The sequence below is a fragment of the Furipterus horrens genome, unplaced genomic scaffold, assembly GCF_987537825.1.
Source record: "Furipterus horrens unplaced genomic scaffold, mFurHor1.1.pri manual_scaffold_6, whole genome shotgun sequence".
NCBI lineage: Eukaryota > Metazoa > Chordata > Mammalia > Chiroptera > Furipteridae > Furipterus > Furipterus horrens.
Window position 1 is genome coordinate 3,291,767 of NW_028327176.1, and position 27,926 is coordinate 3,319,692.

At 57.2% G+C, this 27,926-nt stretch overlaps 1 protein-coding gene across 2 annotated transcripts in view; it reads left to right on the forward strand.

Moving 5' to 3' along the window:
• Window positions 1–27,926, forward strand: part of ASAP2 (ArfGAP with SH3 domain, ankyrin repeat and PH domain 2) — a 134,940-nt gene that overhangs the window by 31,793 nt on the left and 75,221 nt on the right. For both annotated transcript variants that reach the window (XM_090280884.1, XM_090280886.1), the window contains exons 2-3: window positions 14,980–15,052; window positions 27,273–27,418. In XM_090280884.1, the coding sequence (XP_090137010.1) occupies window positions 14,980–15,052; window positions 27,273–27,418 (219 nt within the window). The remainder of the gene's footprint in view (window positions 1–14,979; window positions 15,053–27,272; window positions 27,419–27,926) is intronic.

A 27,926-nucleotide genomic window follows, 5' to 3' on the forward strand; every position in this document is an offset into this window, starting at 1 on the left:
AATTATTTTAAAAAAAAAACTAGAATGGTTCTTCGGGTCAAGGTGACTAAAAGGACAGGAGGGTGGCATGCCTTCAAGTGGGGCGGGAGCTCTGGTTTGGGCACCAGGGTGGGGGTCTTGGTCCCGCCCTTGATAACCTGCTTGGCTTTGGGCAGCTCTTTGCATCCGTGAGTGACAAACTGGATGGGATTCTCTGTAAAGTCTCTTCCAACCTATACTCTGTAGACGTTTAAAACAGGTGGGCTTCCCCAAATTTTGACTGGCACGTACCTTGTGAGTGACCCATCTACTCCTGAGCAGGTGAGCTGTGTGAAATTTCAGTTATTCAACTGTGTGGGAGGCTTGGTCCTGCCTCCAGAATTTAAAAGCCTGTGACCATCTCCAGTTTGGCCTCCGGTGGTACACACGCCTTCCTCACTTCTGTCCTCAGTGCCCTCCATCCTTATCCGCTCATCCAAGCCATGACGCCCTGATGGCCCCTCAGCGCGGGGCAGGCTTGTCCCCAGGAAGGTGATAGCGTCCACGCAAGCCCACGCACGGTGCGTGCGGGAGAATTGTCCGGGGACGTGTAGGAGAGCGAGCTGCCTGACAGCAGTTTGCCCGCTCACGAGTGCTGATGGCAGCAGCTGCCTGGATCTGGTGTCGGGGAGGCAGCTGCTGGAAATCTTGATGAGATGAACCCTCGCACCTCAATTAAAAAGACCGGCTGGCCGGCTGCCAGAGAGGCGCCACCTGGGGATGGCTCCCGCTCACCAGACGCCGGGGCGGGTTGGGGGCTCTCGCACGGTGCACAGTCCTCATCGGCACCTGGGGGTCAGCTTAGCCTGGCTGCCTGCCCGCCTAACAGGACAGCGGCCCGATGGACCTTGTTACCTCGTGCGTTCTGTCTGCAGCGTGGCTTCGTGACGCGAGTGCTTCTGGGGCTTTGCTGGCTGCTGCTTCTCCGAGGGTGTTAGGGCGGTAAGACTTGGTGGGAGGAGCTGGATGGGCATTGGTGTGTGTTCCGGGGTTCAAATCCCACCCCTGCCGCTTACCAGCTTGTGTCTTTGGTCTTCAGAGCTTCCTTGGGTCCTCAGCATCCTCATTCTGAAATTTGGGGATGATGCTAAGTCATCTGTTAAAGGCAACCATGCCGGGCGCGCACGTAGGCCAGGGCCAGGCCCAGAGGAGCCGTTCGGTGAGTGGCAGTTGTCACTGTTTCTTTTGCACACGTTCACGGTTCCCGTCAATACATAGTCTCTTTCGTCCTTGCCCTGCACTTGTGCGAGGCTCGGCAGATCCGGGGGACGGTTCCTCTTTGGCCCCCATCCTCACTCCCCTCCACACACGCACTCCGCTACCCTCTTTATGACGTGCCCCCAGCTCTTACGCAGAATTACACTCCACTTTTCCAGAGGTCAGACTTCCAGCCGCCGCCAGCCTCTGAGCGGCGTTTAAATCCAGTGGGGGAGACACAGTTTCAGTGATGAACTGTGCAGACAGGACAGGGTGACAGCGGGCTCTCCTGAAGAGGTGGGACCAGCAGGCGTCGGGAGCACACAGACGCGGGGGAGGGGACGTGGGGGAGGTGGCGTGTGGGTGGCTCTCAGAGGTTGAAGGGTGCTCGTTGGAGACACGCTGACAGTGGGACCGGCACTGCACTGGGAGGGACAGCAAGCTTGGTGCAGGGAGGCGTGACAGCCACGGCCCCTCGGGCAGTGCTGCGTGACACCAGAGGCCTGGGAGTGTCGCTGCAGAGACTGTGAGGACAGAGATGGAAAGGAGGACGGGGATCAGATGGCCACAGGCTTTGAGCATCATATTGAGTCTCGGTCTGTGCGTGGAGGTGGCCCTGTGGTTTTTCACCACGCGTCTGATTTTATAGAGAAAGGAGCCGAGGTCCTGAGAACCGGGCTGACGGCAGGGACAGACACTCTCCACCCACCCTTCTGTGCTGTGTTGGCACCGTGCTCTGTGTTGGCCCTCTCTAGGGACTGTCCTCCCGGTGGGTGCTGAGAGCTGGGGAAGCCGTGCGGGTGCGGGCACACAGGAGTGACGGAGATGCTCAAAGCAGAACCGCTAACCCGGTGTCCACTGAGTGGGGTGTGTAGGTGACCCGTGGGCACGCGTGTTTTCACGTTATCCCAGCAGAGTCTCAGTGACGCTGGGGAAGAGGTGAAGGGCACCGTGCGGGGAAACCGACCTTGAACTCGCAGGGGCAGACGTCTTTCCCAGGGCCCCTCAGTTCTGTGATGGAGAATAGAGCACCCGGCAGGAAGTCAGTGTGGAAAACGGGATGCCTTTGGAATGACGTTAGGAGCAAGGTCACCGGAGCTGAACGATATTAAGAGTGGCCCGCCTGGCCAGGGAATGGGCAGGAAGGAAGGTCGCGTGTGATTAAACAGGCCAGGGAGGGGCCTGCAGGAGTCGGGAGGAGGCCGCAGGCACAGGAAGCGTGGGCCAGCATCTCTTCTCTTTCCTTTCATTAACATGTTTTGGTTTTTTTCAAAAATTATCACGTGTGATCCATGGAGTGCCTCAACTGTTTTTTGTAAAGAGCCAGACTGGATCCTTTGGGCGTACTGACTGGTACAAGTGAGGGTGGTGGCGGGGAGGACACGTGCCGCCCGGGAAGCTGTGGACAGAGAGCTGTCCTCGGCGTCAGGACAGCCGTGAACAAGTCACAGACGCTGACATGCTGTGGAGAGCGGGCGGGGGAGGGGTGGTCGGGCCGACAGGCCGTGGTGTTGGAACTGTGTTACAGCCTAAGGAATCCAGCAAAGCCGTGAGTCCGGAGAAATTTATTTTAAAGGCTGCTGGGAGGGGCTTGAGGGGTGTAGGGGCCCCACGCAGACAGCGGCCAGGGCTGTCGCCAGGCCCGCACTGACGCTCTTAGCGCGGTACAGCGGTCCCTCTCCATATCGCGGCTCACTTATCGCGGCCTCACTGTATCACAGGGTTTTTAAAATATTATATTTAATTATTCATCACGGGTTTTTCGCTCTATCGCGGGATTTTGCAGTACTGTACAGTAAATACTAAGATAAATGTAAGGTTCCTACTTCATGGGCGGAGGGGGTCTAGAACGTAATGTCCGTGATAAGTGAGGGACCCCTGTATTTTGTAGTTCGCCTGCCACGGCCCCTCCGGAGGGGACCGTGGTGCTTCCGTGTCCTGAGAATGAAGGAATGATCAGTCACAAGGGGATCCGGAGGCTTGACAAATTTTTGCAAGTTGTTGAGGGAAGAAGAGCAGCCACGTGAAAGAAGTAAACGGGGTGGACAGTTCAGGAAGAAATGTTTGTTTCTGTGCCTGCTTTTAGGTTTTGAGATTGGCTCCCTTGAGGTGTCCTCACTCTGCCTGCAGTGAACTTAAATAGTCATGAGACCACCACCACAGCCATAGGGTGGGGGGGGGGGGACCCCAGAAGTTCTTAGCGTAAATCACCACTCTCTCGGGCTCTTTCTAACGGAGCGTGTCTGTCACACCTGTTTCCGTTTATGTGCTCAGACTGTGTAACGAGTGCCGAGTTCAAGTGCAGGCGGCTGCTTTCATTGACTCGGTGTATAGGATGCGACATTAAGTATTTGAACAATTTGTATCCCAGTGAGATGCCTTTGAAGTCCCTGGGGTACAGAGGAGGCGTGTCTTAGGAAGCCACCCACGGAGTGAGTGGGGTGCATCGTGGGCGCTCAGCGCTTGTCCGGTCCTTTCTTCTCTTTGTTTGGGTCCTCTCCACCCAATTCCCCGTGCCCCCGACTCCCACCAGCACCGCCCGGCCTGCATGCGGGGCTCTGAGCTCTCTGCCTGGGGCTCCTCTGCCCTGCTGACGACCTGTCCCTTGCTTCGGGATGTGACCGTTTACCCGTGGAAGGGACTCTGTCTGACAGAGCCGGGGCAGTGCTGTTTTGTATAAACTATGGAGCAGGTGAGTGCGGGTTCGTTCATGCCACAGGTAAGGAGCGTTGGCAGGCGGCGGATGCTGTGCTAGAGGCTGCAGGATCGGAGACAAGAAGCCCTGGGTCCCTGTCCTGAAGGGGCTGACAGTCTCGTCTTTTATTCCCTGGGCTCAGCTTCTGAGCAGTCTCCATGGCCTGGGGAAATTTGGGGTCTGAAAGCAGGGGCGGTTTCCCGAACAGGGGTGTTCAGTGCTGTGAGCAAACCAGCCGAGATACACGTGTGAGCCTGTGGTGTTGACAGTGCTGTCGCTGATGGGAGGGACCATGGTCACTGCCACCCCCGCCACGGCTGCTGAGGCCGCCATGCCTGCACCTTGACCTTCCCGACTGCGGTGCTGACATACACTTGACATTTCTCCTTATCTATTTTGGGAACTCCAAGCCAGGAACATGCAGCAGAATTTTATAGTTGAAAGTCCCTTCTTGCCATTACCAAATATTCATTTTTGCATTTGGAATAGGAGTCTAGCCCCCTGCTCACAGTATTAATAGCGAGTCACTAATTGATTGTATTGAGACTTCCGTGCGGGGTTCTTAGTTTCCTCTGGGACGTGAATCCATGACATCATGTGTATTTGGATATTATCATAATCCGTCCTTGGAGAGATGGCTGAAGGGTGCGCACTGTCTGAAAGACCGTGCTTCCACAGACTTGAACATCTGGAGCCTTGGAGGGCCACGCTGTGGGAGTGGCAGGTGCCTTTACCTGCCACCGTAGTCACCTGCTCGTGGTACAGCTTCCGTCATTTTCAGTCACTGTCCTAAACGGAAACCTTCCGGGTTCCTGGGCCTCGGAGCCTGTAGAGCTGCCTTCTCTCCTGTGGGCCGTTGCAGCCCTGGAGGCCCCTTGATGAAAGTAAGTAATGTCTATATTTGCCTTTTTGAGGGCTAGTCAACACTGTGCGTATTTGCTTCAAGCAGACAGCGTTCCGGTCTGAGAAACGCAGAACATCTCTGCGTTTACGTCGTGAGTACCTCTGTGTCTCTCTCCCCCTGCTCCCTTCAGACACACGGCTCCGTTACATGCAGCGTCTGTGCCAGGGCTGGGCATTGCTGCCCGTGGCCGGCGCCGTGCCCTGTGGGAGGGACGCTTCCGCCGGTGGCTGTGTCGTCCCCAGGGAAGGGCTGAGGACCGGCCCCATCTGTCCCCGGCTGTGTGGGCGGAGGGCAGCCTCTTCTCCTCAGTGCCCGTGGCTCAGGGGACCCGCGCTCCTGCTCACCTCCTGTTTTATTAGTTGGGATTTTGAACTTACTTTTCTTTGGATGGAGAACAAAGGAAGTAAAACCAAATGGTCTGAAGCCCTTCCCTGGGGAGAAACGCTCACATCCCCAGATGCTGGAAACAAACAGCCTTTGATGACCCTCCGAAGCGGCCTCAGCCAAGAGCGGCCTTGCCCCTGGCTGCACGGCTGCCCCGTCCCACTGCCCTCGGGGACAGGGGCCCCTCCCTGCCTCTGCCCTTCGCCCCCCACTTCCGTCTGGCCCTGGGACCTGCTCTTCCTGCCAGGCTGCTTGTGTTCTCTGATCCCTTCAGAAGTCGCTCCTCTGAAATGCCACCATTCTCTCTGGGCCCCGCTCACCTGGCCGTCCCTGTGTTTCCCTGCCGAGCCTGGCCCCGGGCCGCGGTCCTTCACGCCCGGGTCCCAGGTCAGTGGGTGTTATTTGGGGCAGAGCCATTCAGAGGGGAAAGCAGGCATGTGGCTGCCTGTGGCCTCTCCTGATGGGTCCATACGTCTGCTCCCCGCTCTGCTTCTGCTTGGCACCCACTCCTGGGCCAGCCCCCCGGCATGGGCAGTGGGATCCAGTCTCCTGTGTGCGTTTGAAGCAGAGGCGTCTCTCCTGCAGAGGGACCCTCCCAACGCCCAGCGTGTAAGAGCCCTGCTGTGCTGAGGCCGGGTGTGGGCACTGCTGCCAGACCTCACACCTCTCAGCTCTCACGCCCTGGGCCCTGAGGGGTTCCGGACCATCCTGGGTTACACAGAGCAGAATGTGGGGCCCCAGCCCTAAGCACAAAGGGAGCGGTGGGCATGTGGTATCCGCCTGTCATCTGCCCCGTGTCCAGTGGGCTCCCTGGTGTGGGGAACCCCACTCACAAAGCAAGGCCTCTAGGCAGGCCTGCCCCTCTCCCACCTGCTGGTGGCCCATCTCTGGTTCTGTCCTATGCATGGGCCAGTCCGGCGCATGTCCAAGCTCGGCCTGCCCTCTCCCCACGAACAGCCACCCTGTGGGACTGGGGTGGAACATACCAGCGGGAAAGTATGGGGAAGAAGCCCACGGAGACCCAGGCCGTTGGTGCAGCGGCTCTGGGGGCTGGGTGTCCACAGCGCTGTTTAGGAGGAGGTGCAGTGGGCTCCCTGTCCGTGCGCCCCCGTGGCCCTCAGACTCCCCACCATATGTGGACGGGAAGCCAGAGCAGGGCCCTCTGAAGCAGCTGCCCCTGCAGCCAGCCAGCAGTCTCAGGGCCTGACTGGCCCGCTGTGCTGCCTGTAGGGGCGGTGACAAGGGCAGGGGCTCCCATCAGCCAGATGCTGCCCGCCTGCCAGGGTGGTGCTCATTCATCTCCCGCAGACCTCCCCGGAGCCCCACCAGATAGATGTCATTGCCCCGTCTTAGGGATGTGGGTGGGAGCCAAGGCCCAGGTCTGAGTCCCCACGCCCATGTCTCTCTGCTGTACCAGTGGCTCCCAGTCCACCCAGGCCAGGAGGACACAGTGGGGGGTGGAGTGTGTTGCCGGGGTGAGCAGGAAAAATGCCTGGGTGGTTCCCATACACCCTCAGGCCCTCCCTTAGTTTACCTCCCCGCACCCCTGTTTCTCACTGCGCTACTTGGGTTGGAGGGGAAAAGGTTACTTCCCAGGGATGACAGGTTTGGGGGCAGGGAGCCGTGGGGGCAGGACGGGCACTGGGACCTCCATGCGGTAAAGCAGAAGGGGCCCGAAGTATCTAGTTTGCCTCATTTGCATTTCACCCACCTTTTATCCCAGAAAACTCTCTGCCTCATGAAGGCTGGCCTTGTGCGTGGCCCCGACAAGCCTGGGGGTTCCTTCCCTGCAGACGGGGTCTCCCTCCCCACCCCAGGGCAGGGGGCCAGGTCTCTGGATGGGACTCCGGAACTGAGAAGTGGCAGATGAGACGCGGGCAGACTAGAGGTAGCGGTCACTTATGGTTCCCCTTGAAGAGCCCAGGCGTAGCTTGTGTGGCCTGGACTTGTGCAAACCGTCGCAGACACGGCGCCATCGCCACTTGTTACCACTCCCCTGCCCTCGGCTCTCGGGAAGGTTCTGAACCCATAGTGCTTACACAGGGCGGTCTGGGGTGGGGGGTGCTGTGCTCCTAGTGGCTGTCAGGTGCCAGCAGGGTCGGTCGGGGTGGCGGGAGCAGGCAGCCACAGGGCCATGGGGCCCCTGAGCAGCTCTCTGGGTGAGCGGGAGCGGACCACGTCCCTGGGGAGGGAGGCCCAGCACCAGTGGCATTAGCGTGGGGAAAGGGGGTGAGGGGAGGCAGTGGCGGAAGTCAGTGGGTGCTCCCTCTGGCCCTGGAAGGGAAGTTGTAACAAACAGTGAGGAGCACAGTTCTGGAAGCTTCTCTCTGCATTTGCTGGCGCTCTGCTGGTTTTTCGTTCATTCTAAGCCAAATAAATAGCCTTGGGGTGACTTGCTTGACTCCTGTCTCTAGTACTTTGAAGTGGGGAGGCGATGGTAATGTCACAAGATGTAGATATTGCACAAGACAGCGTGTGCCGAAGTGCGGGGTGGAGGGCTGTGCTCCCTGCGGCTGTGGGTGCCGCTCTAGACCGCGCCCCTGCCGTCTTCGCAGAAGGTGCCCCTCCCCAATGTCCGGGACCCTAATCCACGGAGCGCAGGAGGCACAGTAGCGCTTGGGCATCATCCAGCCCCGCCCCCCTGTTCTAACGGGCCTGTTTGGTGGGGAGGAGGGGCAGCCAGGGCCTGGACCTCGCTGGGTGGACCCATGTGCCGGAGGTGGGAGGGGCGGGCAGGGGCTGCCCCACACCAAGGGGTCCACAGGGCCGGGGAGCAGGAGACGGGCAGCTTTTGGCCGCAGAAAGGCCCCTGTGCAGGGTCTAGTTGAGATGGTAGAGCTCTGTGCTAAGGGGGCGAGGGGTGGGGACAGACCCATGGAGTGGACGTGAATGATGATGCCTCCAGGAAGCCCTCCGGAGCCTCCGGAAGCTGAGTCCGCCCCAGCGCTCTGCCTCAGTCCTCGCCTCCTCGGCCGGCGGCTCCGAGAGCCACAGCCGTCTCGCGGCTCCTCTCCCCGTTCGTGCTGCTGTGCTGGAGTGCGGGTGGCCTGCTCCTCGCTTCCTGGGGAAATCTCCCTGGCTTACCCATCCATTGTCTTCTGGGACTGGGGCAGATGTGGGAGGCTGGCCTCTCTCCCGGCTGAGGTCACCTTCCCAGCCCCTGCTGCGGCCCCCGCACCCCAGGCCTCGCATGCAGTCCAGCGCAGGGCCCGCCCCCCGCTTCCTCCCACTTCCTCCAGGGATGAGTGGGCACCTTCTGTGACACTGTCCCGTTTTGTTTGTGATCAGTCCCCTGAGACAGCCATTTCCTGCCTTGCGTCTGAGCTCTTCAGTCCCTCCGTCCAAGGGGGCAGTGCTCGGGTGAGGCGGAGTGGGGACCCCAGGCCTGGCCCTCCTGCCCAGCTTCTCCTTGGGGACAGGGCACCAGCGTGCGGACACTGGGATGGCACTTCGTGCTGCCGGTGTCTTGAAGCTGCCTTGCCAAGATTCGCCTTGCCACATCCGCCTCCCCCACATCTCCCAGAAGCTCCTTCCCCCGCTAAGTAAAAACCAGGATGTGAAGCCTTTTTTATAGAGCTGGAGTTCCCTGTCATCTGCTTCCGTTTCCCTAAAATGCTTCTGGTAAAACCCCAAGTTCCCGGCTGCCGTCTCCGGTAGCAGGGTTCCCAGGGGCGCTGGTGGCCCTTGGTGCTCAGACCTGCCGAGCCTCTCCTGACACCATGGTGTCCGCACAGCCTGCTTGTTGGGCCCCCGCCAGTTTTGTGGGGTGAAACCTCCCTGCCGGCTGTCGAGAACCTAACCTGACGGGGGCACTGCAGTTGGCATGATTGTTCTCGTGGGCCGGGCATTTGGGGTTCTCTCAGCAACACATACGTCCCTCAACATAAACGAGATCATCTAACTTTGCCTCCTTAAACATTGTTTATGGTATTATATTATATCTATACTTTTTTGCAACTAGCTTTCTCTGCTTAACGTTCCTGTGAGTTCCGTTTGTGTTCTGGGGGGTGAGGTTTCTTCCCACTGTTGGGTGGCCCTCGGTCGTATGAATGGACGGCGAGCCCCCGTTTACCATCGATGGGCACCTGGTGTGTCCAGGGTGCAGCGTTCGTGAAGGGTGTCCTGAACACCCTTCCCGGTGTCCCCTGGTGCAGGTGTGAACATGTCGTGCCTTTACTTTTATCAGACGACCCAAGTGTGTGCCTCTCGTCTGTCCTGGGGCTCACGCACGTTATGCAGCTGGGACTTAGCCTGGCTGTGTTCACGGTCTTCACCCTCGGGACCCCTGCTCTGCCCTGGGCCTCTGCCTTCCTCCCGGCGCCGGTAGCTCTGCTACCGCTCGGGCTTGGCACGGGGCCTGCGGGCCACAGCGTGCCTCTGTGCCCGCCCAGGCGGCTCTGCAGATCTTTGACACTGTCGTGAACGGTCTCCGTTACTTCAGCCGAGGGCGCTGTGACGACGCTGCCACCTCAGTGTGCCTTGGACTCTTCGTCGGCCAACTTGTCCTCGGGGCACAGATCTGGATGCCGTTTGTGTTGTGATCTGGTTTCCCGTCTTTGAAAAATGTCATTTCCCCTCAGATGGGAGCACGGGGAGATGAGATGGGGCAGGAGAGGGGACGGGACCCCCCAGGCGGCCCAAACGGGGGAGGCCTGTCTTCTGCCATCCACGAATCTTCTCCAGGTTCCCGGAATGAAGGCGGCCCCTTGCCTCCCTTGCTGACTCGAATTGAGACCTCAGGGTGCTGGGGACCAGCCGGGCTTTGCCACTGCCTCCAGCTGCCACCTCCGGGTCAGGGTTGAGAGGGGCTGGGCCGGCGGGCAGTGTCGGGGAAACGGTTCTGTGGGTCCCCAGGCCAGAGTTCTGGCCTCTGCGAAGGGCCACATAGCCAACATTTTAGGCTTTTCAGGTCTAGAGGCAAAATTGAGGATATTATGTAGTTACGTTACAAGAGAGAAGACAAATTTTCACAAAACTTTTTATTAGTGAAACTCAAGTAATAATAATAATAATGGAGTGTGATTTGGGGGTGATGCAGTTTTCCTCAGGTACAGTGGAATTCTTCCTGGGCGTGGTAGCATTTCTCTTAGTGGGACCCCAGGTGAGTGTTCCCCATCACCCCATCATCACATCAGCTGGAAATGTTCATCCGTACAGATCCTTTGCTCGAGGTCCCCCCCAAACAAGCCCAGGGCTGAACCTGACCTGCAGCCAGGACTGCCGGTGCCCCCCGCTGGCCCAGGGTCATCTCCCCAGGCAGCCTGCGGATTCAGGCCCCCGCCCCTCCCCAGTCCAGCACCAGGACGATGTAGGTGCCTGCACACCGGGGTGGGGTCCCTGCAGGGCTCTGGAACTGAGACTCGGTGATGTCAGAGCTGCGGCCACGGCGGGAAGAGGGGGCGGACCCCGCCGGGGGCACCAGGGACCACAGGGAGGGTGCGCAGAGGGAGGGTCTGTGGGCACAGGGGAGCAGCAGGTGTTGTAGAAACAACCACGTCAGCACGTTGTGTGTGGCTGGAGCTCTTGAGAAAGGGCGAGACGTTAGGGGCTGGATTTTTATTTTTTCAACTGTTGACTGATTTTACCCTAAAAATCCATCTGGGGCTAGTGGCTGCCATGCTGGACCGCACAGGCACGAGCCAGACAGGAGCAAACAGACTTGCGGTCCGGGCCCAGGGCGGGTCCGGGAGCAGCGGTCCCAGCTCGGGGACCGAGGGGCGCCACTGCAGGGACAAGTAAGGACCGTGGCTGGTCATGTGACAGCTCAGGGATCCAGACACGCTCTCAAAGCGGCTGAAAACAGTTGTTTATTTTCCTCTGGAGTATCTCAGGCTCAGCCTTGCCGTCTTGTTTACACAATACGTTTATTCTGTGAAACTCGTTTTAGAAGCTAAAGGCCAGCTTTGGTCTAGCTCCGCAGAGTCCATGAGGCTTGGCCAGACGTAAGCCGTGGTGCGGTCCCTACTCAGGCCGGCGTCGGCTCTTAGGTTTGGCCTCTGTCATAGTTCTTGCACCCAAATTCCGGCCAACGCTGCAGGCTTGTTTCCCTCTGTTCAACTCGGGTGGATTTGGGGGTGAGGGGGTGAGGGAGAGGCCGGTAGGGGTGGGTGAGTGCCTAGTCTGATTAGAAATCTAAGCCCGGTCAGTAGGCACATTTGGTTTCTTGAAACTTTCAAGTTGTGTAATTTTGTATTGTTTGAAGATCCCAGAGCTGTTTTTCTATATAACGGACAGGAGATTTTTCTGTAGCGCTCAGTCGTAATGATACGAACTTCCGGCCAAGTCTAACCTTCGTTATCTAGAAACACGCATCGTAACGGGGGTGGGGAGGTCATTGCTTTTCCCTCCTGCAGTTTTAATTAAAAATCGCCTCTGCGCCGGCCTCACCTTCGTTCGCCAGCCCTTTGCAGCCTGTGGAGCAGGAGCCGTTACTGTTCAGCCCGTTCCCGGGCTCAGGAGCGGCCCTCCCCTTAGTGACGCAGGTGAAGATTCCGCGTCCCGTCTGCTGGTGTATTTTTGCAAGGCTTTGTGTCGTGCATGACGAGGGAGGGCGTGTCCCCCAGCGGGACACAGGAGGAATGTGTCACCGGTGTGGAAAAGCACGTTTCATCCATGACAGCCCTTCCGCACTTACACGGCCGCCCCCAGCTCCCGTGTTCCTCAGCACGACTGAGCCAGACGCCTGTGGACGGAGGTGGCTGTGTTGTCTGCGGGGCTGCCGGGGACAGGGAGCTGACACCTGGCTGCGGGCGGCGGGAGGCACCCCCCCGGCCGCTCGCTGACTCTCCGGGGCGCTGCCCTGCGCGGGGCCCCAGAGGGCTCCCTGCCGTGGGTCCCTCACCTCTGCGTGGCCTTCCCCTGAACCACCTTCATCCTGTCTGCCTACCCGTTACTCTCCCTGTGGCCTGAACAACCTCCAAAGTCAGCTCTCCCCCCCCCCCCCCGCTAAGAAGCCCTGGGCAGCTGCGGGCTCAGCAGGGACGCGTTGCCGGATCAGAGCCCCTGCCGGCCTTTCCAGCCTCGCGGTCATTTACTGAGCTGCTTTCCCAGTCCTGTCCTGTGCCAGGCTCTCTGCTGGGCGCTGGGGACACAGCGATGAGCAAGTTCCCCTTAGAGCAGAGCGTTAGAAAAGGTGAACAGCAACAGTGAAGTTAATTTCATTAATGCTTTATTTAACCTATTAAGTCCAAGATATCATCGTTTTAATGTGTGACACCAGCCATATCTCAATGCTCAACAGACGTGTGGCTGGTAGGTACCACGTGGTCTGGAACAGGAGGGAATGAGCAGAAAAGCAGGTGCGTGTACCCGATTAGGTCCTGGGCCCTGGCTTCGCTTCTTTAGGGGGCTGCCTTGCTAATTGTGAATTCCGTGAGGCAAGGCATCGCCCTGCTGTGATCACCATGTACCTCTAGTGCCTGGTTTAGTACTTGGCACGTAGTAGGTGCTCAGTAAATGTCACCAGGTGAACTATGGAGTAAGCACAGAATTCTACAGGAAAAACTGGGATGGGTACCTCACGCATCCGAGAGGGCTTCCAGGAGAAGGTGTCTCTAAACCAACCTGGAAAGTCCACGTAGAAGCTGGTGGGTCAACAGCAAGCAGGGTGAGTACTCGGAAGGGGGAAGAGCGTGTACGGTGCTCGGAGGTAAAGAGAAGGAAGCAGGTGGAGGGGGAGCCCCAGTGGTTCAGTGCAATGGGGGGGGGGGGGCTTAGGCTACAGGTGAAGGTGGAGAAGATGCTGAGAAGCAAGGTTGGACAGGGCGCTGGGGCGGGAGCGTCAAAGGGTCAGAGCTGTACCGCAGAGGTGACACGTTATTCTGAGGGCAGCAGGAAGCCTTGGGGGGACCAGGCTGGGAGCAGCCCCGAGCCCCTGTGGTGTGTTTCTGTCCTGTGTGTGCGGGTCTCTCCCTCCACACCTCCCAGCGCGTGGAAGGGGCTCGATGAGAACGCTGGCTCACGTGTCCTGTTTCCGTGCGGTCTAAGCAGGCTGCGGCTGTGTGGGGAAGCTGGGAAGGAGGGGCGGGCTTCATCTGGATGCGGGTCAGAAGCTGTTCCAGCGACTACAAGGACGGCGCAAGGCCACACTTCCCCCAAGTGCTGGGTTAGATGCGGACAGAGCGTCTGTGTTTTTCGAGGGTGGCCCTTCGCCTGGGGATTGGGGCCTTACGGAGCTTCGATGAGTCATGGACCTGGGTCTTCATGGGAGTCTCAGGACCTGGTGTCTGACACGCCCTTAGCGGTCCTGCCTCCTTGCTGGCAGAGCCGGGGGCCGGGCGTGCATTGCAGGGTATTCCTTGCTGGGGGGCAGGTGGGGGCGTAGAAGTTGGTGAGCTGCTGTGAGAAAGGGTTCGGTAGCCACACTCATGGGTGATGTGCTGTTTCCCAAGCCCTTTCCTGTATCTCAATGAAAGATCGGGAGTGGATTACAATGACCTCCTCGGAGAATGGAAGTTAACTCTCTACAAGCGATTCTGACTCTTTTATCCGCCCTTACCTGCCCTTCTCTGCAAGAGGTCAGGAAACAGCGCTTATTTTACCAGTTATAACTCCTCTTTGTCAAAAGTTTGGTGCCTTGTGACTCTTTTTGTATTCTGACTTCTCAGCAGCGATCACATCTGTTTTTAGCATCTAGTAAAATAGTCACTGTTGCTTTAGAATTAGGACTTACGGGGCTCTGGGTGCATTTGGTTTCGGGAGTCAATCCAGGGTGGCTGGAGTCCAGAATCTATTTCTCTAAGACGGGGTGCTCTGTCACACGAGGGCCATTGCAGTTTTTCGTGGTCAAAACTCACGAGGAGTGGCAGGTACCCTTACACAAGCCTCCTGCCACCCAGGTGTGGCCAGGGGCTCCCCTGCGGGCTTCCTTTGGTCTGTGGTCAGAGTCACTGTCCCAGTTTACACAGGCCGTCTCCCTCCCGTCCCAACTATAAGTAACACCCGTCGGTCGTCCGTGGGGTTTACCTGGGCTGACTGGAAATCTCATCCGTCTCTTCTGTGAGTGCGGGGCTGTCGTGGGGCCTCCGCGTGTGGTGAGTCATGGCACAGCGTTTGGAGCGCCCGTGCGCTGGGCCTTCCCTGGGCCGTGCGCCTCTGCCGTGCGGTGGTTGGGCTGAAAACGCTCGCGGAATACTAAGTCCAACGTCGAAAGGCGTGTCTGTTGAGGCGTCCGACCTTGCAAAGGAGGCATTGCAGCTCCTGCTTTCTGGAAGGGGAATCCGAGGCTTGGCCAGGGCTGGGAACACGCCTTCCAAACCAATGAACAAACACATATCTGCGTCTCCTCACGTCCAGGGTGGGCGTGCCTCACTGGCCCGCCTGCCTTTGTGGGGGGCTCTGGTACCGTAAGGTGGCTGTCTGGGGGGAGTGGGGGCCGTGGCGCTCTGCCTCACCACACGCCAGCCGCTCCTCCTGCCCACGTCTGTCCGCCCATGTCCAGGGTGGGGCACAGACACAGTGGCCAGGCCCCGGCGGCGGCACGTCCTGAAGCCCTGCAGGTCACAGGGAGAGCTGGGACTGGGCCCTGGTGGGCTTGATCCGAGTTATCCGGTTTCTGTGCAGAAGCCTGAGGTCCGGCAGGCGGTGTGCACAGAGGCAGCACGCGGACATCCGTGGGGGAGGCACGCAGGGGTATCCGTGTCTCGTGCCCACCCGATCTGCACACCACATCGCAGATTTGTTGCCCGGAGCGGCCCCCGGAGTGGCTCACACCTGGCTGCTCTCGGGTACCCGTGGCCTGAGCCCGAACCCTGCTTTAATTAGTGTATTCTCTATATTTTAGGCTTTGGACGTGGACCGGATGGTTCTGTACAAGATGAAGAAATCCGTGAAAGCAATAAACATCTCTGGGCTGGGTGAGTACACCCCATCTCTGAGGGATTTCTTGGGGGGAACGCTGCGTCTGCAGCCCTGATGCTGTGATGTCTGTCGCCGTTCATGAATACTTGGCTCACCTCCTTTTCTGGGCGTGCAAATGGATCACAGATTGACGCGTGAAAGCTAAACCTGTAAAACTTCCTGAAGAACACATGGGAGCATATCTTTGCCACCTGCGGTAGGCAGAGGTCTCTTGGCTAGGACCCAGAAAGCAATAAGCCGAGAAGAAAAAATCGTAGGCTCATCACAGTGAAAACCTTCCGCTCTGTCAAAGATTACGGTAAGAATAGCCTAACCTTTGAAAAGCCCCCAAATCAAGAAACGGAAGAGCTTACACTGAGGCCCCTGAATTGCTGATGCAGCGGTGAGAACAGAATTTCTCAGTAAGAACTTGTGATTCATATCCTTCCAGGGGCGAGGAAGGTTGTTATTAAATCACCGAAATGGGAAAAGATGCTAGTGCAAAAGAACCAATAAGAGGTGTGGAGAGAAAAAAGGGATTGCCGAAATAAGAACGAAAACAGAAGGAGTTGGGGAGGCCCCAGGTGCCCTGAACATGGCACAAGGAGTTAAGGGAGGAACAGTGTGGGATGGATGCGAGGGGGCGTGGAGGACAGATCCGGAAGGGTCAGTGGCGGCAGCCCCCTCACAGGAGCTCCGGGGGAGGGGAAAGGGGGACCTTGTTGAAGAAACTGTCGCTGAGGATTCCCAGACTGAAGAGAGATTTAAGATCTCAAATTGAGGCACTCTGCCAAAACCTAAGCAAAATAATATAGGCGTATATATATGGATGTTTATATGTGTCTGCATACATGAATGTATATATGTGTGCACATATGTATGAGTGTGTATATATATATGAATGAGTAGGTATGTGTATATATCTCAAGACACGTCCTATTATTGACAGCAGGGATAGAGAGAAAATTTAAAACCAAGATGTGGGGAAAAGCGTGTGTGTGTGTAATATATTGAAAATAACCAGCAAAGGAAAGAGTGTAAAATGCTCTCCACATAATACGGCACTAAGATCTGCCGAAACAGGTGTTTGAATATCCAAAAAGGTCACCCCCTGCCTTTGGGGTCTTCCTGGGTAAGATGAGGGCAGGGAGCAGGGGTGAGCATGGTGCCTGCTTTGGTGCTGAGCGCGTCCCGTGGACCTCGGTGCTCTGCACACTGCGCTCCCCTTGGGACAAACCGGGCTTCGTGCACACGTGGGGCCTGCGAGCAGAGGTCAGAGGTGTTCCCGGCTTGGCCTGCCGGTCCCAGGCAGTGCCGGGTGGCCCTTCTGTTGTGAAGCCCCCCCATGTCCTCACTGTGTGACTGTCTTTAGGGCTTCAAGAAGCCAGTAAGAGATGCGTGCTCTGTTTCATTGACAAACATCAATTTCAAAAACTATCTTATGAGATTTTTTACAATGTTCACTTGGGCTTTTTGAGTTTATACTTTAAGGCTAGTATAAGAGGGGTCTTTTATATTCTGATCAGGTTCAGAAGTGATTTTAAAGTCACCTGTTGGAAGGTTGTGCTTAGAAATGAGGGATGGAGCTTCTCGTGCAAATGTCGGCCGGTGACTGCCGGCGACTGCTGCTCGTCCAGGGAAGGGACTGTGCCTCATCCAAGGCGAGCCCAGCGCCAGCCTTTCAACAAGCCGGCATCAGAAGGGACGAGGTGTGACAGGCACTTTGCAAACTTAACGCCACATGTCTCTGATCTTCCCTTCTGACCCACACTGCTGAGTGGGGACCACAAACCTCATCCGGCGCCTGCCCCAGAGCCACCGTCTAAAATACACCCAGCGATGTGACTCAGAACTCTGCAAGAGTGTCCCCTCATTGGCCGCGCTGACACTCGTGAAGGCCAGTCCCAGAGCCTGGGTGAGACAGGGCGGCCCGTGGGCTTGGGAGTTTTAGGGTGGTTGGTAAACAGGTTTCTCGTCCTGCAGGACTAGCCAAAGCTTTTAGCAGGCTAGTGTGGACTGTGACATATGCTAGTGCCTGTGACATTGCCACTGGCCCCCTCCATCAGCCCACCTAAACCTCAGCCTCGCAGACGCAGCAGGGCCCCAGGGGAGTCTGAGCTCCTTGCATCACCTGGACCCAGGCTCCCTGCCCAGAGGCCCCTCCCAGCTCCCCGGGCTCCCCCGAGATACACATTCGGGGCCCTCCTCCCCTGCACACGCTCTTCTGCCCGCCTGAAATGGCTCTCTGGACACCCAGCCTGTGTCCTTTCTGAGCTGCCGCTCACGCAGGCGGCTGCCGGCCAGGCCTTGCAGGGGGTCTCCTGTTCTCGCCGTCTCTCCTGTGATGCCAAGTCTGAGTTATGGTAAGGCCATGAGTCTGACTTATTTCAAGGCCTGAGTACCGGTCCTGAATTCTTTACTTCAGAACAAGCATTCCCACTTCAAAACATAGCCGCCTGCGGGAACCCTGCCCCTTCCCTGCGACAGTGCTGGCGGCGGCCGCGGCGTGTTTGGAGCCCTGCTCTGGAACTCCCGTGAGCAGGCACATTCTTCCGCGCATATTTAGAAAAGGAGCCTAAGGGTAGACTGAGCTTTTTTAGACAGGACGGCAGATAAGTGAGGCGTCCTCAGCGCGGGGCTGAGCTGCTGGCGGCCCCCGCTGGCCAGGGGCGGCTGACCTCCCCTCCTGGTTCCGAGGGCGCTCAGGCCCAGGCAGGGTCCCCACGGCGCCCGGTCGTCTGGGGGTGCTGCTGTGCACCTGCCCTAAGGTCCTCAACGTCCTCCCTCCCCGCGTGGGGAGATGAGCTGCTCGCTGTGGGTGGGAGCAGAGTGTGTACGGCGGACCCCGCCGCCTGCAGGTTCCTGCAGAAGGGGACCGAGGGGCCTCAGCGCGCCTGGTGGCACTGTGACAGCCTGCGAGCCCGGAATGGCTTTTACCCTCTTACCTGGTACCCACATAGTAGCTGAAGTACTGCCTCTGGGGCTGCAGAGCCTTTAGGACCCACTCTCTGGCTTTTTAGGAAAACGTGTCCCGACCCCCGCTTCAGAGTAGTGGTTCCGAAAGGTCAGACAGCCCAGAGTGTCTGGGAGGCCTCACTGAGTCGCAGACCGCCGGGCCCCCCCCTCTGCATTTCCGGGCCAGGGGGTGCAAGGTGGAGCCTGAGTATTTGCTCATCAGCTAAGTGCTCAGGTGATGCTGAAGCCGACAGTCTTAGAGAATACTGCCTATACACACACACGCATGCATGCACACACGCGTACATGTGCACACATGTGCACACACACACATGCCCTCGCATGTGCATGCATGCTCCCATATTCTAACACACACACTCTCACATACTCACACACGCATGGGCCCCGGCTTTAACCATTGGACTGGACCAGGAAGGCATCAGTGTGTCCCCTGTGTGTACAAAGCAGTCGTTTTCTTACACAATGGCCAGTGTGTCATGTTGGCTCTGACTTTTCGAAAAGGCGACAGCCCCACGAGAGGTAATTTTTGGAACGACTTGCGCGCGGCTTTGCAGCAGCAGTTATTATAGGGGCTGGCTGCGAAGCTGTTGCTACAGTATGTTTTCCCACTCACAATGGACTGCTATCTGACCTCTTAAAATATCCAGTTCACGTTCATTCTAAAACTTTCAGGAGTCCAGCATTTCCTGAGCCTCATCCTAGCCCACAGGCGTGTTCCCCATGGGCAGCCGCGTCTGACGTTTCAGGGGCTGGGAAGGTCCGTCTTTGGCAGGAAGGAAGCCACCAGAGACTTTCACTTTCACTTCCCCCCGTGACTCTGCCTTAGAGACGTCGCGACGCGGGGGAGCTGCTCGGCCTGAGAGCAGGCTGTCCCTCCCTCCGTCCCCCATGTCTGGGGGACAGGGTCACTGCCTTGGAGTCAGACACACGGAGAAATAAATGCCAAGTCCCCCTCAAACCCTTCCCCTATTCCACCGGTGAGAGAAAATGGGAGTCCGCCGGTGTGTGGGTTTCTCCCTGTTATTTGCAATGTTAATTAGAATGTGGCTATTTAATACAGAGCTTACGATTAATATAGAGAATTTTTGCATCATGGGTATCACGTACAGCTGAGCCTCGAACAACACAGGTTTGAATCGTATGGGTTCACTAGTATACGCAGAATTGTTTTCAATAAATGTACAGTGAACTCTCTGTATCCCCAGCTTTCATGTCCCCAGATTTAATGAACCTCGGATCAAAAATAGCATTTCCCACCTGTAGGTGGGCACCATGGGTGTGGGGAGCCCCCTGTGTCGCTGTTCCACGCCGTCTCAGGCAGGGGCTTGAGCGTCACCGGGCGGTCCTGGGGCCGGTCCCCCGTGGGTACCAGGGGACTGTAGTTCAGTCTTTAGGGGGCAGAAGCTACGTGTAGCTCTGACTGCGCGGGACTGCGCGGGCGTCTGCGCCGCTACCCCCTGAGCTGTTCCAGGGTCAGCTCGAATCGGGGTAGCCGTTCAAAGGAAACAAACGTAATAGTTTAGGAAGTGGGGTTTCATGGTGCATTAAGAAGACCCATCTGGTACGATTTTCTACCTGTTCCGTGAGGAAACAAGGAAATTGTCCTCATCCTCAGCTTTGGCGTCCCGCTCCTTTGCTGTGGTATTGCAACCTGGTGCCCAGAGTTTTTGCAGAGCCGTTCCTCAGGGCACACCAAGGAAAAGGAAAACCTTCCAGTGGTAAGATGCTCATGGGTGCTCATTGCCTTATTGCTTGTCCTGGTGAAGGACCGGAAGCCTCCTGCCCCTAAACCAGGACGGAGGTGCGTGGTGGGCTCGTTCGTGGTTGCGTGGCCGCACGATGGAGGATGCTCCTGCTGGGGTCTTCACACAGTAACATTCCGGATCTAGAGCATGTGTGTCCCGCCCCTGTGATAAAAAAGAGGAGATGTAGCACACGGGGAAGAAAAGGAAGTGCATCTCTATTAGTGTTCATGAACTTGAGAATGGCAACAACACACATCTGACTCTTGTGGAGGATTTATTATCAGCCTGGCTCTCGGCGGAGTTAATGCCATCGACGGGGAGTCAGGTGCCCTCAGTGACTCTGTTTACAGGCAAGGTCACGGGGGCACATTGCCATTTGCACAGAGTGATGTAGGCAGAAGGTAGAGGAACTGAGACCTAAACCAGGTCTGCTCCCCAGAGTGCATTTGACCGTGCGCACAGGCAGGGCGTGAGGACGCACTGGGCAGGAAGCTGTGGGGACACCTGGATGTTATCTGGCCCAGCCGTAGTGAGTCTGATGAGAAAATCTGGGTGGTTCTGGTTGATCCCAAGTTCAGAAGCAGCCAGGAGGGGACGGGTGTGCCCTAGGGGAGTCACAGGTGTCCTTAGGGAAGCGCAGAGTGTTTCTGCAAAAATGGAGGTCGTTGTCCCGTTGCTGACGTGTGAGAGCAGCATTTGAAGAGGAACCGGCACCTCGCAGAGCTGGAAACCTCGCTGTGGGAGGATGCGGGCTGTCTCAGCCTGGGGAGGGTGGGTGAAGGCGCTTCTGAAGGCAGCCGCCCTGGGACAGGGAAGTGACCCCGTCATCTGGGCCCTCTAGAGGGTGCTTTCATGAGAGCAGGTTTTGACTCAAGTGTGAAGGAGAAGTGGGCTGGTCACTGCCAGGGTTCCCGGAGATGGTTGGGGGCCCGTCTCGAAGGAAGTTGTAGGAGAGAGGAGGCAGGGATTCTAAGGACTCGAGGTGTGGTTCCGGAGTCTAGTTCTCTCTAGACTGGAGTCTGGGTGGGTGCTGTGCGGAGGCCTGCCAGCCGTGCCCAGCCTCTTGGTTGTGGGCGGGTAGCCGAACCGAAGGAGCTGAATTTGTGACTCACAGCCCCACGTATTAGCATGAGTCCTGTTCAGAATCATCACGCTATCTGGTGCGGAATGTGAGCTCCTCCAGGCTGGGGTTTTCACCTGGCGCGCTGGGTCTGTGAACGGGCTCCAGGAGTCTGTGCACCCCGGAAACTGGATGAAAAATTACCTAAAGATACCCTTTCCTGAAGAGATCATCCAGAACATGTTCCTGATTTTTTATTGGTGTCTGTGACAACCTAGATATTAAAGAACCACGATTCTAGCCAAACCCCGTGTTCTACAGGTAGGGATACTGTCCCAGAATCAGCTCTCTTCCTCACTTACTGTAAAACGCTGATTGCATTATTCAGCAAATGTCTCTGGACCTGTTTTCTCATCTGTAAAATCCCATGGAGTGGTCCTAAAGATAGAACAGTGTGTGTGTGTGTGTGTGTGTGTGTGTGTGTGTGTGTAAAATCTCCCCTACGTGAATGGTAGCTATCACTACGTGAGGCTTTGGAGACACTGATTTTGCAGGGGCTCCTGTCCCTGTGGGGAGAAGACCCCAGACACCTCATCGTACCCCAGGTGTCATCCTCTCTCCTCCATTGTGCTTTCTGTGGGGTGGGGGGCGTCTGCTGAGCATCTGTAAGTGATGGGAATGGTAGCCCTCAGGTACGAGGCGGCAGACACCAAGGCGGAAGGCTAAAAAGTTGCAGCGACCTAATGCGCGGTCTACAATGCAGCCAATCAAATCGCTGCGCCCACCAAGGGCATCTAAGTAACTGAATGTAGCATTTCTAATAGCCACCTTCAACAGCATTGCTTCTCCTCCCTGCTAGGCACTCGGACATGGCGGGGTCCTGGCCGAGGGAGAGCCAAGCCAGCCGTGTCTCGAGGTCCCGTCCCCATCACTCACTGGTCCTGGAGCAGCCCCGGGTGGGAGGTATGGGGTGAGGCAAGCAGCCTGAGCTCATTTTCGGCTCCTCCGCTACCAGATTCTGGAGGAGGAAGGCCCTGGGAGCTTCTCCTCCGAGAAGCCATTCCAGTCGCTAGCCCCAGAAAACCACCCTCTCCTCCCTGGAGCGCTGTCCTTCCTGGGTGCCTTCTGGGCTGTAATTGTGTGTTTACCTTGGTCCTGCTGAATTGTCCTGGTGGCAGGCAGCAGGCTTTGTCCATCGCTGCCCCTCCCAATTTAGCTTTCATGCAGGCAGGCTCACCCCCCTCCCTCGCCTCATCTCACTCACCTTGTCATCTCCCTGTCCCCGCGCTCTGGCTGAGCCAGGCGCCCGAGTTCCCCCAGAGTCTTCTCCGTCTGGGCTTGTCTTTGCACCACGTTGACTGGTGGGTGAGTCATTCCCACGGGCGGCTTGTTCCCTGAAGGCTCTGCTGTGTAACAGGTCCCAGCGGGACCAGGTTTTATCCTTCAGTGCCCAGGGATGTTCTGGATGGATAGCGGCTGTTCAGGAAATACTGACGGATAATGAAAGACACGTCTTCACATTCCAACCCTGCCGTCTGAAGGGACAGGAGACCAGATAGCCAGCCCTCAGCAGGTCCGTCTCCGTTCCTCACTGCTCTCCCTCTTCCTTGCCTTCTGAGTGGACTTCCTGAGCAGTCCACGTCTTATGCAGAGGTGTCGGAGCTGTGATTTACACAGACTTCCAACTGCCATTTTTTGTCATTAATATCAGGTAGGATGAAAGACCATGGGCTGATTTGATCACAGGCAAAAGCTTTCACCTTCTGATAGCCCACCCCCACCTTGATCATGTTGATTTCATTGCTGGCTGGCTGTGCCGGCCATGGCCTGCCTAGATGCCAGCCTGGGACAGCCCCCTGGGACCTGCCCTGTCCGTAAGGTCAAGGGGGTGCCCCGGAAGAGACTTCATGGAAATGAGTTTTGAACGAAGTGGAAAGTAGAAAGGAGCACAGTGTGCTGGAGAAAGTGTAGGAAATGGCAGGTGAGGAAGCCAAGTAGTCTGGCCAGGAGCTGGGGGTCGCAGGGCGCCCGTCAGGGTGGCCGCCGAGACGGAGGCTGCCTGCCCCACCCCCTTCTCTCCGGTCACCACACCCGGTGTTTGTGTTGGGTGTGTGTGTGTGTGTGTGCACGTTTGTGCATATGTGTGCATGTGTGTGCGTGTGTGTGTGTGTGTGCGTGCTGCAGGGCTGTCCCATGTCTGTGTCAGCCTGGAATAGAGGCTGTGACGAGGTGGTAAGCAATGAAGCATCAGTTCCTGGGTTGGGGCGGCCCTCGGAGGGCCGGGGCAGGACACGTGTGCTCTTGTCCCAGCCCCGCTGTGCACGGGCTGTGTGAGCCTGAGCACGTCAGCGCCTTCTCTGGGCTCCGGTTTCCTGGTCTCCAGAGAGAGGACTCTGGACCGCGTCCTCTGCCAGCAGCGGGAACGGAGAGCCCTGACCCGGGAGGGACCTGAGGCCCGTGCGGCCCCGAGGCAGTTTTGAGAGCTGGGAGCTGGACGCAGGTCGGGGCTTTACACCCCAGAAAGCCTTCATGACCCCGAACACACGGGGCCCTTCCTTGTGTCCCTGCGGTTGGTCCCTTCCTCCTCCTGCTGCTTCTCCGGAAAGTCCGACTTGGCCTGGGAGCCCCAGCTCAGAAATCCCCTGTCTGGCGCCTCCGAATGCTCAGCACCCAGTACCATGCCTGGCAGCCTGCCGGCCAGTGAGGCAGGATCAATGCGTCTTGCCCTGGACACCAGTGACCACGTGCATCTTTGTGTTCCCTCCAACGGTGGAGTCACGCCCTGCTTCGAGGCTGGAATTAACCAGGGTAGGCTTGTGATGGACGTGAAGGTGGTGGGTTGGGCTGGGAGGCCCCACCCGCCCGCTGGCAGCTCTGGGCTGGTGGCCTGCAGAGCCGGAGCGGAGGGGCCACCCTTGTTCCTCTTGCAGCCAGGGGCTTTTGCTTGAACTGCGTGCACTGAATCTTCTCCTGTGAGCCTCTCATTTCACCCCTTTGAGTGGCCTGGGGGACAGCGTGACTTTTGCGCAGTGGGGGCGGGGGGGGGGGGTCAAGGGGAGGCTGCAGGATTAGAATTGGGAAGAATAGGGGCTTATCTCTGGTCTCAGTGACTCAGAGTCCCATTTCCCCGTGTCCCTCCCACATCGAAGATTCTTGGGTCTGGATCATTAATACGAACCGGAGTTAAAGATACGTTTGAACACGGGGAGAGGGGAACGTGGGTTCTTTTTAGAAGCAGCTTTCACAGTTCTGTAAATAAACGCGATAGCCCCTGTCTGGGTTCTTTCCAGAAACTTTATTCCCAAGCTATTTATTTTAGGTTCTTACTTCAGATTCTTTTTTGGCAGAAGAAAAATAAAAACGCTCAACTGTTTTCTGTTCTCTCATAGGAAACTCTCAAACTTGGGGTGATCTGGGGCCGCCAGCCATCAGCTAATGTGTATTTACAGAGGGCTTACTTACTGTTCTTGGGGGCGCCACGCTGGGCGTTACAGGGAGACCTGGAGAGACACGGGGCTGTGGTCTTGACCGAGAAGGTTCAAGTGTGTTTGCCAGGAGAGAAATTTGTGTTAAAACCTCAACCAGATCAACAGGAAGAGGTTCCCGATGACCTAAGCTGGGGCAGCTTGAGTGTCAGAAAATGATTGCAGTGGCTGAAAACCCTTTAAATATAAATACATGGGGTCGTCATGACTCATGAGATGATGAAGATGAGGATGATGAGGCCGACAACAATGAGCCAGAAGCTCATTGATCACCCTTGGCATTGCTGGGATCAGTACGTATGAGGGAATATATATATATATTTAATGTAGCCTACACCAGCTGAGGAGCCCAGAAGGAGGGACAGTGCAAGGTCATTCATACTTGGTGCTGGGACGGGAAGCTTGCTGTCCGCTTCTCTGTGGCAGGCGGGCCAGGGGCTGGGAGGCGGCCTGCATCACGGACAGACGGTGGATTTGGCCCCTGCCCCACGTCTTGCCAACTGTGTGATCTTGGGAACATCACAGAACCCCTCTGAGCTTCCCTTTATTCATAGGATGTCAGGGACGGTGACAATAATTCCTCAGAGGGTTATCAGGGTAAGCGGAACAAAAGGCCACAAGGCCACCACGTAGGCAAACTAAACGCGGTTCCCTCCCTGCCCTCGGGGGTCCCCTTACAGAGGCCCTGCGGGTCCAGCCATCATTCCCGAGGCCACCATGGCCTCAGCGTGTCTGTGTCTCTCGCCCATCAGAGCGACATCACCAGATGGCCGTCCCTCCTTCTAAAGCCACGCCGGAACTGCCCACATCTCAACCCCCCGTCCTGAAATGGTTAAAATAGCGTGTGGCTTGAAAGGAACCACCCTCCATGGCTGACCACCGGCTCTGGAATTAAAAGCAGAGGGAAACAGAAGGCACAGCTGATCTGCCTCTGACACGGAACTTTAAAATCCCAAGCGCAGCTCCCTGGGGTTGCGGCGAGGCGAGCTATTTTTAGGGCTGAGGCCCAGGCCGGTGTAGCAGGGCAGGAGAGTGGGCTGCGGGGTCAGACAGACCTGGGTTTGAACCCGCTCGGCCCCGTTCTGGCTCTGCCTCCCAGCACAAGTCATTGGCGTCCTTGAGGCCCGCTTCCCGTTCGCTTTATGAGACAGAAGACGCGGTGTAGGGAGCTGATGTGAGGGCAGGAGAGGCATTTCTGGTCAGAGTGAGCGACAGCTGGCCGCCCTGAACGCTTCCGAGCCTGGGGGCGTGTGCTGAGTGCGGCTGAACTATGATCCTTGCTCTGTGTTGTCGCTTTGTACCTGAACCTTGTGACTCTCTCATCCCAGGTCTCAGCCCTCACGTGGCCAAGCCAGGGCCCCGGGGAGAGAGAGCGCGTGATGTACCGCGGTCACCCGCGTTCCTGAAAGGCGGAAGGCTGGGACCCGGCTCCTCTGAGGGCCCCTCCACAGTACTTGTGTGTGTTCCTGCTCGTTTGCCAAGTGTGAGCTTAGAAACACAGGTCTTTTCTGAAACATCAAAAATAAAATAATAAAGTAAAAACACAGTAAAGGAAAAGGGCTTGAACAGTGAAGTTAATTTTCTCTTGTGTTTGTTGGATCCACTTAGAAATCCCCTGAGACATTTAAATGCCACTGGAGGTCAAGAGCAAGGCAACTCCCTGGTAGGATGGGTGGGGACAGCATTCGTGGGTCAGAGGGACCTGGCTCCAGGGCGACGGCTGCCTCCCCCACTAACCAGCATTCCCCTCCTTGGCCCCCGTTGTCACGCCCAGCCCAGGCATTGGCAGTGGCTGACAGTGGCTTTCTTTCCCTGGGGAAGTGGGTAGAGTTCACGTCCAAGTTCATGCTGCGTGTCTGCCTGCCCTGTCGCCCCCATGACGTGGCTGTGTTATGTTTCTCATTGAGACTGTGAAAAGGTAGACATCAGGTGTCTGTGCACATGGAAGTCGTTTGGGTACAGACTAGCTGGACTCACTTACAAGGAAAGGCCTCACCCAGAAGTGAGGGAATTATATTCAACCGCATTCAGTTCCCGGAATTACCTGGGTCGCCTGCCCCCACCGTTTCCGTTCGGAGGTCTGAGACGGAACCCCCATTTCTAGTTTGATGAAGGTCCGCGATGGTCTCGACAGTCAGCAGGAGTTGGGACTCACTGAGCTGCACACCCAGAGGCCGGGTTTCCACTCTGTAAGGTGCTGCTCCAAGACCGAATGCCAGTAGATACATCCGGTAGATGCCAGGGTTGGCTTTTCGTATCCCAGCAATGCGTGTGTTGTCTTTGAGTTCAGGCGCAAAGATGAATAAAACCTACTTCCTGCCCTCTCTACATATCAGGGGACACACATCCCAGGCAATTCCGGCGTAACGTGCTAAGTGCAAGGACAGGAAGGTGCCCCCGCCAGGTGCCCGGCACAGGGCGGCTCTGGGGAAGGCGTCCTGGAGGAAGGATGAGTCTGGGGGTGCGCAGGAGTCAGGAAAGGTGGGGCCTGGGGCAGGAGACGCACCTGGAGCCCCTCACCCGCCGCCGCCGCCGCCCTGGCCCACGCTCCCAGGGCCAGGCTCTGCCTGTGTGGGAAGGAGATGCTGGGGTGTGCGGTCTGCTGTCGGTAGAGTCGTGAGGTTCACACGAGACCTGAGGTGCCCTCTCTTGTGGAGTTGACTGGACAGGGGGCCCCCGCCTTGATGAGGGGAGGCATGGAAGGCACTGGGGCGGCCTCGCTGTCTCGTCCGATGCGCTGCAGACTGCCCCCCCCCCCCATTCTGCTCATCACGCCTGGGCCTGGGGACCCGTTGCCGGGACAGTGGGCTGTTGTCAGGGCAGCAAAGTTACCTCTGCTCCCGGCACATCTTGGCTTTGCTCAGAGTTGCATCCTGTTCACATGTCCCGTTTTACCTGCCGCTGAGAAGAGCCCGCTGGGGCCGGGCATGGCGGGGCCGGGGCATTAATGCGTGTCCCCCTGCCGCCGCAGCTCACGTGGAGAACGAGGAGCAGTACACCCAGGCGCTGGAGAAGTTCGGTGGCAACTGCGTGTGCAGGGACGACCCGGACCTGGGCAGCGCGTTCCTCAAGTTCTCCGTGTTCACCAAGGAGCTGACGGCGCTTTTCAAGAACCTGGTAAGTGGCATCCGTGCCGTTGGTGGGAGAGGTCGCTCGGAAGGGGGGGTCTGAGGTTCGTTTGCTAAACTAGGAATGATTTTCAGAGCTCCTGTGGCCCTGAAAGGAATTATGTTCCCCGACAGGCTAGGTCACTTTGGAATGCATGGCAGAGTTGTGCTATTTAACAAGCCTTTTAACGTTCAGTCGCGCACGTTCAGTATGCCCAGCTGTGGGGCAAAGTGGGTAAACGCATTCGTCTTCTCAGGGGCCTCTGACTTCAATGTTTAGTAGTCTTTAAACAGTGTGGAGTACTCTGTTCTTGGTAATTATAGCCGACACTGAAACTTAAAATATTTAATAAACACGTTTCAGACCCGTCTCACACAGCAGGGTAACTTAGGATCAAAGCGCAGAAATTACCATGAGTATTTAAAGCCCTTTCTTCTCTCAAATGCAGAGCCTAAAAAAAAGTTCTCACTTTTAAGGAAATGTGGAAGCAGGGACCTGTGCCTCTGGCTTGCGAGAG